At 39.5% G+C, this 12,795-nt stretch overlaps 1 protein-coding gene across 1 annotated transcript in view; it reads right to left on the bottom strand.

Annotated features, from left to right (window-relative positions):
• LOC128699692 (uncharacterized) overlaps positions 1 to 12,795 on the bottom strand; it is a 63,258-nt gene that overhangs the window by 36,502 nt on the left and 13,961 nt on the right. Inside the window, exons 5-6 of the mRNA XM_053792440.2 lie at positions 11,646 to 11,809; positions 8,856 to 8,938 (exon numbers count right to left, since the gene is read on the bottom strand). Of these exons, the coding sequence (XP_053648415.2) occupies positions 8,856 to 8,938; positions 11,646 to 11,809 (247 nt within the window). The remainder of the gene's footprint in view (positions 1 to 8,855; positions 8,939 to 11,645; positions 11,810 to 12,795) is intronic.

Below are 12,795 nucleotides of genomic sequence, written 5' to 3' on the forward strand. Positions count from 1 at the left end.
TGACAGAGTCATGCATCGTATATGATGTATTAAATCCAAGACACAGATCTAGTATGCCACCATATATGTGAGTAGGCTCAGTAGTGCCCACAATTCGAACATTATCATGCTCATTTAGCAATCTCACTAGTTTAGTTCCATTGGTGTTTGTTATAGACCCACCAATATTCTTATGTCTGGCATTAAAATCTCCAAAAATGATGGTAGGTTCACTATTGATGCGATCTGGTAAAGCATCAGGTCGAAGCTGGTTCGCTGGGGCATAGAGATTAAAAATGTTTATGGAAAAATCGCCTGCATATACTTTGACACCATGATACTGCATGTTAACTCGACTCTGCAAGGAAAGGAGTGAATGTGGCAAGTTCTTTCTGACATACATCACACAACAGTTGGTTGACCTTAGGTTATAAGCTGCATATCCAGGCAAGTTTGGTGGAGGTGCTCCATCTTTCAATCTACATTCCTGCAAACAGATGACATCAATATTCTTGGTTGCACTAATATGATGTAAGTCAGGCAACCGCTTCCTGATGGAAGCAATGTTCCATGAAAAGATTTGTAATGTATCCATTGTAGTGAGTTATTACAATCTCTTGCTCATAAGATGGTAAAACTATTATGCTTTGACTACAGTGTGCAGACACTTAAGAGCAAATAGCATAGTTTGTACGTCTTTATCTTCAGGACCTTTATTTTTAAGCATTTTTCGGCATCTTGACAGCCAGTTAAAAGGCAAGTCTTGAAGGCAAGAGTCATGGGTTTCTTTCTCACAAATTGCTGGAAGCTGAACGGAGATTGCTGCACTTTTGACATCATCACCATGCTCAAGAGCATCATCCTGATTACATATATTTATTAAACTTGTCAGGATCTGTTCAAGATGCTCAATATTTTTCTGGAAATTTGTTATAATATGAGGAAGGTCAGGCGAATCCAATGCCTCTCCGGAGGATGGCACTTCTGGGTTAGTGCTTTCTTTAACACCTATCACCTTAACAGGTATCATGGTTGCATTAGTGTTCTCTGTTTCATCATTCATTGCAGGTAGGTCCTGTGCATCTGACTCATCTCCAATTTCCAGGGGGGTTACCTGTGTGGTGTCCGTCTGACTGTTGTAGTTGTGTGTATTGGGAGAAATGACAAACTCATCCCCATATTCAGGTGTAGCCATAGGTATCTGTAGTGGCAGACCAGTAGTTCCGTATGTGCTAGCAGGGATGGCTAGCTCCTCCACAGCTGGTGTGTGTGATGGCATTCTGGTATCACCAGAATCCTTTGCAGTGAGGTGGGGTTCTTGCACACTTTGCAGAGGTTCAGTCTCAGATCTGGCTGTGGTAGACTGGATGGCCTCATCCTCAGTTACCATTAAAGGACTGTTATCAGGTTTACATCGAAGGTTGTTTGGGTTCTGACTGCAGTCCTTGTGGGAAACTGTAACCCCAACTTCTTTACAGTTAATACACTTAAATTTTTGGCTGTCAGGGCCTGCTGTGCATTCTCTAGTGGAATGTTTCCCAGCACACTTACCACACCAAGAATGTAGTATTCCACAGTCTACTGCAACATGGCCATAGTGCTGGCATTTGTAACACCTACGTTTAGGGGGTAGGTACACTTCGATGTTTAGGAAGCGTAAACCATGCACCCAGATATTCCGGGGGAGGGGCACAGGACCCACCCAACTGGGAATAATTTGGGATTTTCCTTTAAGTCTTTTAGGCTTGATGATATGCTCACTTAGAGTCAGATGGGATGGGTCCATGCAGAGAGGATATCCAAAGATTATGATACTGACCCATTTTTTAAAGTGGTGAGTGTCTGATGGAGGTCGGAGCAGCTTAATATCCCCATAAGGTGTACTAAGTAGATCATTGATCAGTTCTGCATTCTGTTCCACAAACACAAAGTTGTGTGTGTTTTTCCTAAATTGGATCCTTGAGTTAGGATGCTTGTTTACAGCTTCCATTAGCCATGCACACTTAGCAGGCAGCGGGGTGTTGTCAGGGAAGTTCAGCTTAACACATTCTTCCTTTGAAGAAAGACTTCTTGCAGCCTCTGTGCACCAAGGACGTTTAGTGTCACATTGTGTACGTCGACGCTCTAGCCCTTTCTCACTTTTTCTCTTTTGTTTACTTTTAAAGTTTATTCTCTATAAGGATTACAATGCTGAGTTTACAGAAATTTGGTTATTGTTTGGTTTAACATGTAGTAAAATTGAGATTACAGAGTGTACCACTAGAACGCTTAGCATGGCTAGGCATTTCGGGCATACTTAGTTTTATTCTTAAATGTAAAATATTACAAATTATGAGGTAAGTTGGTATTATGGCTAAGTGACTAAATACTAGTTTGTGAGTTTAGCAATGTGAATGCTTTTGTTTTGGCACAGTACATAGTTTCAGTATTGGAGTATCCCAGGATTCATTATATTAAGACTGAGATTAATATTACTGTTTATGGTCAAATGAGTGTGCGAGTGTAAGTGTGAACCACCAGGTGGTATTCGTGTAGTTAGTTGACGGGGTGTATCAGGGAGATAAGATGTTTTCTAATGGTAGTTTTGAAAGTGATGAATGTGTCTGCAGTTCTAGAGTTCTCAGGTAGGGTATTCCAGATTTTAGGGCCTTTGACATACATTGAATTTTTGTAAAGGTTTAGTCGGACACGGGGAATGTCGTAGAGATGTTTGTTTCTGGTGTTATGCCTGTGGGTTCTGTCACAACTATCAAGAAAGCGTTTTAGGTCAAGGTTGATATTAGAGTTTAAGGCCCTGTAGATATAGATTGCACAGTAGTAAGTGTGGATGTACTGAACTGGGAGTAAGTTTAGATCTATGAAGAGTGGGGGGGTGTGCTGCCAGGGATGGGATTTAGTGATTATTCTTACTGCAGCTTTTTGTTGGGTTATTATTGGCTTTAGGTGTGTTGCTGCAGTTGATCCCCAAGCACAAATAGCATAGGTGAGGTATGGATAAATAAGTGAGTGGTATAGTGTGAGAAGGGCATTTTGCGGCACGTAGTATCGTATCTTGGAGAGGATCCCAACCGTTTTGGATACTTTTTTGGCTATATGCTGGATATGGGTGCTGAAATTCAGGTTGTTGTCAAGGTATAAGCCTAGGAATTTTCCCCCATTATTTCTGGTAATTAGAGTGTTGTCAATCTTAATGTTAATTTGTGCATCTCCTGCTCTGCTACCAAACATAATATAGTAGGTTTTGTCAGTGTTAAGCGTAAGTTTATTGGCTGTCATCCAAGTCGATATTTTAATCAGCTCCTCATTCACAATGGTGTTGAGGGTGGCAAGATTAGGGTGAGAGATGACATAAGTCGTGTCATCAGCAAAGAGAATGGGTTTCAGGTGTTGGGATACGTTTGGTAGGTCATTGATGTATATGAGGAAGAGCAGGGGACCAAGGACACTTCCCTGCGGAACTCCAGTATCAAGTGGCCGTGTTGCTGATGCTGTGTCTTTAATGGTGACGTACTGATACCTATTAGTAATGTAAGATTTGAAATAAGCAAGCGCATGGCCTCTTATACCGTAGTGATCAAGTTTGTGGAGTAGGATGTCGTGGTCTACTGTGTCAAAAGCTTTTCTTAGGTCAATAAAAATTCCTAGTGGATATTCCTTATTTTCCAATGCTGTGTAAAGCAGATCTAGCATTTTTATGATTGCATCATTAGTGCTTTTATTTTTCCTGAATCCAAACTGGCAGGGGTTGAGTATGTTTTGAGCCGTTATAAATGAATACAGTCTCCTGTGCACGAGTTTCTCAAAGATTTTGGATAGCAATGGTAAGTTAGATATTAGCCTATAGTTGTTTAAGTCTGTAGGGTCACCACCTTTATGTATTGGTGTAACCCTTGCCATCTTGAGTAGTTTCGGGAAGGTGCTAGTCTCTATTGACTTGTTAAAAAGTAATGAAATAGCATGCGAAAGGACATGGGCCGCTCGCTTGTACAGTAATGGTGGGACATGAGACAGATTCCCCGAGTTATTTTTAAGTGACTTTATGATCTCAATGACTTCCGTGGGCTCAGTTGGTGCAAGATAGAAGGAATTAGGGAAATTTCCATCTAGGTAGTCCCCGGCATGGGCATTGGTATGTGGGATTTTACTGGCGAGATTAGATCCTATGTTTGAGAAGAAGTCGTTTATCTTGTTAGCTGTGTCAGTGGGATGTAGTGGTGTTTCATTAGGTTTAGTTAGGACAATATTCTTGGTTTTTCTCAGTTTGTGGGTCCCTAGAATCTGAGAGAGTGTTTTCCAGGTCTTTTTTATATCTCCTCTAGTGTCTGTGAATCTACTGGAGTAGTATAGTTGTTTGGCTTTTTTTATTACTTTGGTGAGAGCTGATGAATAGTGTTTAAGAATATCTTTGTGTATTAAGCCCTGTCTATATTGCTTTTCATATTGGTGTTTCTTGTCAATGGATTTCAGAATGGTGCTGGTTAGCCATGGGCAACCAAGCCGTTTGTTTGTGATCTGTTTTGTTTTTATAGGACAATGTTTGTTGTATAGTCTAAGTAATTTGTTAAGAAAAATGTCTGTCCAGTCATCAATACCATTGGCCTTGGAGAATTCTGTAGGCCAATCAACAGTCTCTAGGTCAGCTGTGAACTTCCTTACTGAGGCCTCGTCATGGAGTCTAAATGAGACTTTGTTGTATTCAAGTGGTGGTTTACTAATGTTTGTCAGGAGGAAGGTAGGGTAGTGGTCTGTAGTGCTATCTGTGATTATCCCTGATTTAAGGGGGGCTAGTATATTGGTCCATATGTGGTCTATTATGGTTGCACTTGTCTCAGTGAGCCTGGTTGGTTTAGTTATTGTTGGTATGAGAAGTGTGTTGTTCATATTGTTGATGAAATCAGTTACAGGCTGATCATCTAGTAAGCCAAGGTTGATGTTGAAGTCTCCAGCTAAGAGAAGGTGGTGCTTATTCATTTGTCTGTTTGTTATTAGTGACTTTAATTTCTCACTGAAATTTGGGATGTTTGTGTGAGGTATCCGGTAAATGGCACCGATTGTTATAGGCGTCTTAAGGTTTTTTACAGTAAATTTAGTGTCACATTGTGTACGAGTCAAGTGAGTCTGACTACGTCGACGCTCTAGCCCTTTCTCACTTTTTCTCTTTTGTTTACTTTTAAAGGTCTGGAAGCTATCATCGTTTCCATCACCTGCAGAAATAGGTTCCTCTTTAACAGTTGCCATGTTTGCCAGTGATGATATCTGGTGTAAGACTCACAACACAAGAATTCCTCGCTTATCTTTCCCTTATAGCTTATGCAAGAGCAAATATTCACTACAAAGTCAGAAATCCAAAATAGATCACAAGACACAAGTGCTCAAGTTCAATGAACACCTCCAACCATACTCAACCCAGACCACCACCACTCAATACGACACACACCCCACCAAAAACACACTCAGAGACCTCTTGTATGTGTGGTAATAATATGGTACATATAATGATATAATGGATGGTACAGGCGAGGTCTTACACCTTATCACAAATTACAAAGATGAAAAGAGAGAGAGAGAGAGAGAGAGAGAGAGAGAGAGAGAGAGAGAGAGAGAGAGAAAGTAGGTAATATTGAGCATAAAATTAGAATTCTGACATACATCACATTAAACAAGAGGTTCAAATTCAATGATAACTTCCACTTGAGTTAGTTCAGGCTACTGCCACCTAATGTACCTCACTGAAATAATAATATAGCAGACATCACAATGAATGCTGAAGACAACCTCTTACCCCAACCATAGATTGTAAACAGTATTACTAAAAAAAAAAAAAAAAAAAAAACTAGGTAATGTTACAATGACAATGAGATAAATCACTCTGGTTGACTTCCTTGGTCCATCCTGGGTAACTCACACGTTACTATGTTATACATGTATGCAAGCATAAGTGTGCAGCTGTAGATAGATGAACCAGTACCTAAACAATCTCACTTACACACGCGTTACTATGTATGACAAGTGTTACCAAGTACACCAAGTGTACACTTTATCACTTAGAATATACTTGTGTTGATGTAAATATAAGAGAGTGGTACACCGCTGGCTGTAATAAACACACTCAACTTCTCAAGGTCACACACTAGGCCCAGCTTCTGGAGAGGTACCAGCGTTTTAATGTGTTTATTATGTGTCAGTGCGTGTCTGCAGTCATTAAATTGGTGTATCAGAAGTTAAACACTACAATCCAGTTGATCAAATAGTCTAAAACAATTTACACAATGTATAACTAGAAGTATAATGATTGCAAATTGTTACTATTACAATTTTAACTAGGCGCTAAACCCACTAGATGAAATGGCAAGGAACATAGATGTTAACAGGCTGACTCTTGCTTAACACAGTTGAAAGGTAACCGAATTACTCAAGTAAGAAAGTATTCATGAAACTGAACATTATGCAGCAGTAAGCTTGTTCACAGTAAAAATACAAAGCATAAGTTACACACTCACACCACAGATCAACACTGCAATTTGAAATATTACTGGGAATTTAGCAGTAAAGTTTCAGTCTGAACGAGAAAATGTATTAGAAAACACAACAATGACACTAGGACAAGCAACTTAATTATGTAACCGTATTTAATAGTTCAGTTACACTGAGCAGAGCATGTATTACACTGATTTATCAAATGTAAGGAGTCGCTACAATGAAGTACACTCTGAGCCTTTTAAAGTCTTAATACAGGCTTACAAATGACAATTAACTGTTGGGGAAAGCAGCACTTAACACTTCTAGCACAAGTATGACAGATGAATGTTCACTGTGTACAAGCCAATCACCACAAACTTACTATGTTTATAAGTGAACCTCTGGCATGTCCCACTTAAAATGTCAGTACTGCAATGCTCGTTAAATTATTCTTAACTAAGCCACTACAGGAAACACTGGTATGCCAGCAGCACTGTAGGACGTATACATAGACATGCTGGGCCTTAGGACATCTATAACTGCAGGCTGCCTTAGCTTGTTCTGGCTAGCTTTTAGTGCTGCTTTCAAGCTTGCTTGACTGTGCTTGCTAAGCCCGTGTCAACCACCTGGATATTTGCTTGTAGCAGGCAGGTAGGCACACAGGAGGCACATTCGTAAGATGAGTGGAGTGCGGCACAGAGGACACGGGCACTCAAGTACTTATGTGGACTGGCAAAAACCGCCTCTAGACCATAAGTAAATAGAGGCGAATGGCTGAGTTCCAAATCGAGGAAGGAGAAGGGACAAGGAAGGGATATTCACCTCGCTAGACACAGGCAATATGGGTGTAGTGGCCTGCAGGTCACAGTGCAATTTTCAAGGTCATTCACTGGGCCCACAGTCGTCTCGAGAGTTACCAACCCTGTACTACTGTCTGGGAGAGTGTGTAAAGGTAGAAAGTTGAAAGTGAACACAGAAAAGAGTAAGGTGATGAGGGTATCAAATAATTTATATAAAGAAAAATTGGATATCAAATTGGAAAGGAGGAGTATGGAAGAAGTGAATTTTTTCAGATATTTGGGAGTTGACGTGTCAGCGGATGGATGTATGAAGGATGAGGTTAGCCATAGAATTGATGATGGAAAAAAGGTGAGTGGTGCATTGAGGTATATGTAGACAAAAAACATTATCTATGGAGGCAAAGAAGGAAATGTATGAAAGTATAGTGATACCAACACTCTTATATGGGTGTGAAGCTTGGGCTGTAAATGCTACAGCGAAGAGGCAGTTGGAGGCGGTGGAGATGTCCTGTCTAAGGGCAATGTGTGGTGTAAATATTATGCAGAGAATTCGGAGTGTGGAAATTAGGAGGTGTGGAGTTAATTAAAGTATTAGTCAGAGGGTTGTTGAGGTGGGTTGGTCATTTAGAGAGAATGGATCAAAGTAGAATGACATGGAGAGGGTATAAATCTGTAGGGGAAGGAAGGCGGGGTAGGGGTCGTCCTCGAAAAGGTTGGAGGGAGGGGGTAAAGGAGGTTTTGTGGGCGAGGGGCTTGGACTTCCAGCAAGCATGCGTGAAAGTATTAGATAGGAGTGAATGGAGACGAATGGTATTTGGGACCTGACGAGCTGTTGGAGTGTGAGCAGGGTAATATTTAGTGAAGGGATTCAGAGAAACCGGTTATTTTTATATAACAGGACTTGAGTACTGGAAATGGGAAGTACAATGCCTGCACTTGAGTACTGGAAATGGGAAGTACAATGCCTGCACTTTAAAGGAGGGGTTTGGGATATTGGCAGTTTGGAGGGATATGTTGTGTATCTTTATACGTTTATGCTTCTAAACCGTTGTATTCTCAGCACCTCTGCAAAAACAGTGATTATGTGTGAGGTGAAAGTGTTGAATGATGTTGAAAGTATTTTCTTTTTGGGGATTTTCTTTCTTTTTTAAGTCACCCTGCCTGGGTAGGAGACGACCGACTTGTTCTAAAAAAATATAAGGGAATGTTTAATGCACAACGTGTATTAAATAATACAGGAGAGTTAAATGTTAAATAACTTAATTACTCTGAGATGATATCATTACAGTACTCATTACTTGGCCAGTTGTGTTACTGTTTGTCATATGCACTTGTTGACAGCATGTGTCGAGTCACAGCTCCTGACCCCGCTTCTCACCTGGTCACTACTAGGTCAACTCCCGGTTTAAAGAGCCTTATCGTACCTCTTCTTAAAGTTATGTAAGGATCCCGCCTCTACTACTAAACTCTCCAGAGTGTTCCACTTCCTGACGACTCTAAGGCTGAAGAAATACGTCTTAACATCCCCATGACTCTTCCAAGATGAGTCATGGGTCACCTTGCCTTAGTGGAAATGACCATGTGTTTAAAATATACACACAAAAATCGCTGACTAACCTGCTTTGGAGTAGAAAGTCCATTATGCATTTGTGGGATAGTGACTGCCGAACATTCTAATCCATTTGCCAGTTCGAAACAATCTGAAAAAAATAAAGCTTATTCCATGTATTTAATTTGGATTTTTCTGCTATATAATTTTTTATGTATGTAGGATCAATTTACCTTCATATTTTCCTTAATGGTTCTTATTTCACTAATATATATTTTCACAAAGGGATAAGGGATGTGTTATTCCCCTTTTTGTAGTCACTAAAATTAAAATGTTAATTTAAATATATGAATAATATCCTTTACATTTGGGTTTACGAAAATCTTGATAATATTTAGTACTGCATGTATGTTTGATAAAGGATATGAAAATATATTATAAGTAGCTGATGGCTTACAGTACTTATGTTACAATTGCAATTTTGATATTTCCCCAAGAAAGGAAGTGCGCAAAAGAAGAAAGGAAGTGCGCAAAAGAAGAAAGGAAGTGAGCATAAGAAGAAAGGAAGTGAGCATAAGAAGAAAGGAAGTGAGCATAAGCTTGGAAATCCAAACATTACTCCCGTCTTCAAGAAAAGTAGAAATGTTGCAAACTCCTTTCAGAAGTCATTATCTGCATAATAATTCGAATAATCCCTTTGGAGTTAATAATTATTTTTTCCAACATTTCGGCCGTCTCCCACCGAGGAAGGGTGACCCCAAAAAAGAAACTTTCACCATCATTCATACATAATCACTATCTTTGCAGAGGCGCTCAGGTACGACAGTTGAGATGTCACTCAAAACAGCAAAATCCCAAACTCCTCCTTTAAAGTGCAGGCACTGTACTTGCAACCTTCAGGAATCAAGTCCAGCCAACTGGTTTCCCTGAATACCTTCACAAAATATTGCTCTGCTCACACTCCAACACCTCGTCAAGTCCCAAAAAACATTCGTCTCCATTCACGCCTATTAGTTATTAATAATTATCAATCCTCAGAGGATTAATAACCCAGAATAATCGACTTAAGTCATTTAACTCCTAAGTATCCATTTACTGTTAGGTAAACAGGGACAGAAAATATAAGGTGACTTACCCATGTTTTGACTTATCCAGGAATTGAATCCAGGTTCTTTTATATGTGAGCCAAACTCTGTCACGGAGCTACAACACAACTTCAAGAGAAGCCTACATTATGTGCAACACTTTGGGCAAATACAGATTCTGACTTGAATAAAATGTTGAGTGAAACACTACGATAAACCATCCTAGTTACATTCTTGTCTGTGGTATAACAGTAAATCAATGGCAGAATATATTGAACCAAATATTCAAATTTGCAACGATGGTACGATTTGTATGTTTCGCTCAATATTTCAATATTTCAACCATGGGCGAAACGACGAATTAATAGGGTTCTTTGCTACCAACATCTTCATTTAAACTGTCGGCTTTTGTCACTATCTAACTTATGAGATGGTATAAGTACCCACAGTGGAAAGCGCATTTACTGCCAGGCAAAATTTATTATACGAGCTTCGCAAATAATCAATAGAATGACAAAAGCTACACAATATACCTCAGTGCATTATAATTACACCAAAACACATTATTACCATACTGAGAATACTGTCTTGAATTATAACATGCTTAATCAACATAGCATCTTTACCAGTCTTAGATTAGCAAGATATAACACAGAATATTCTCCAAATGTAATGTTCATGTGACTGAGTTCATTGTAATGAACCCCTAACTACTGTAAATTAGTGTATTATTTTTATGTATATTATAGTTCCTTACTATTTCAGCTAACTCTGCTAAGACTGTTGTCCAGTTCCTGTACCCATTATGTAACGTTCTGAATGCTGTCTAGACTCTAAAGAATGGGCATGGAGTTCATAACATGTAAAATTAACTGCCTTGCTAACAAGTGAAAAATTGGATCTTAGCATATTAGTTTCTCAACCAAAAGAGCCAAAATACTGAAATAATCTAATTAAGCATACTTCTGAACACAAGGAAAAACTGTTATTGCCGTTTACAACCCCCTAAAAATCTGAAGAGGCAATAAAAAATCATCCCAGATGAAATTCAGCACACCTATCAGAATAAGCTGAAAAGTACAGGGCTGACGACTCTTTAAACGAAGCAGGAAAAAACTGATTTCAGATATTTAGCGTACTTAAGTTGGATAGAGCAAACCTTGACACTGCAGAGCACAATGTACATGTGAATATTTTTTTCTTGTCCCATAATCGTTTAAAGGTAAATATAAATTACTGGACTAGGGTCTCCGTCTTAAGATGATCCGTTTAGTGGTCCTATGGTGAAAGCACGGCAAAATGGTGGTGTCTAAAGACACATGTGAAAGTGGGACAGTCACTGGTCCTATGGCAAGCCACAGCAGCACTAACTACTGGCTTCCTATGGAACAGTCTACTCGAAAATCCTGCCAAAACATAACCACTGCCATTCAAAATTAACATGAAAAACTTACCAAGCAATATAGGAGCGTTTCAAAACCCATGGAGTTTCTTTTCATGTAAAGTCCACTAAAAATGGTGATAAACTGATAAATACATTGTACTTATTAAACCAAATAAATAATTTCATTTTGAACTTTCCTTAAACTTCCATTTCAACTAAAGTACATAAGTTATTTTGTTAATTTAGTAAAGACAAACTGTACACAGAATTTTCATACATTCTCTTATATGTCGCTTGATAATCAATTCGAGATGCAATATTTCCCAGTACTATTGTGATAATTCTCGCCTAATGTATGTATCAAAAGAGAAAACAAATTTTTATCTTACCCACTGTGCCTGTTTCACTTGATACTTGTGTGGCTGTGGTATCTGTGCATCCTGATGAGACAACAGGCTGGATGTATGTACAAGACTGAGCCAAACTGGTGAAGAATTTACTAGCAGCACCTTCCACATTATCCACCAAATATTGTTCCAGTTCACTAGTAGACCTGGAAACATACAGTATGTAAAAATAAATCTGCAATTAAAGAGCATACATTTTTTTCAAGTATTTAAACATTTACATAAAACTTTCAAGCTCTGAAAAGAAATATTATTACAGAAGGAACATAACATTCTTTTTAAGTCACATATATTTTTTTTTATTCGCCGGTATTCTCCCGGCCCGGGTCTTTTCCAAGTAGTGGTGACCCGGCCTTGGCTCCCTGTCTGGGGAGTGTCTCGAGACCTAAGTCTCCCATGGGAGGAGGTACAAGTACCCCCTCATCTTTGGGACCAAGTGTCCCCAGGCCTAGCCACAGTCCCCGCCCTCACGGGGCTCGTAGGGAGAAACTAGGCCTCTGGTCTGCCATCTGCCCCGCCCCAAAGGGGCTCGTGGGGATGGCAGTCTTTATTAAGTCATATACATTATTATTATTAAAGATTAGCCGGTATTCTCCCGGCCCGGGCCTTTTCCAAGTGGTGGCCCGGCCTTGGCTCCCTCTTTAGGGAGTGTCTGAGACCTAAGTCTCCCATGGGAGGAAGCACAAGTACCTCCTCATCTTTGGGACCAACTGTCCCCAGGCCTAGCCACAAGCTAGGCCTCTCTGGTCTGCCATCCCCGCCCCAAGGGGGCAAATGGGAATGACAGTCTTATGAGCTAAAGGCTCGGGCTCAGGCACCTACCCTACCCTAGAAGGGTTAGGCATGGTGTCGATCCAGTCATATACAATACCAGTCCAGATAATATAAAAAAAATCTAACACGACATTTACTGTTGCATGTGTTCATGCTTTCTCCAGGTTAACAGCTATTTAATAAAATTTTATGAGTGTTTAGTAACTTTATAGTTTTTCTAAGGATTTTACAGCTTTAAATAAAACTAAATGAGCTAGGATGATAAAGATAAATTCTGAAAATAGACTTTCTATAGTGTTAATCCTAATACCTCAACACACTACACATCTTTTTTTCCTCATCTATTCTATATTTCACC

Source organism: Cherax quadricarinatus, chromosome 67 (assembly GCF_038502225.1).
Source record: "Cherax quadricarinatus isolate ZL_2023a chromosome 67, ASM3850222v1, whole genome shotgun sequence".
Classification (NCBI taxonomy): Eukaryota; Metazoa; Arthropoda; class Malacostraca; order Decapoda; family Parastacidae; genus Cherax; species Cherax quadricarinatus.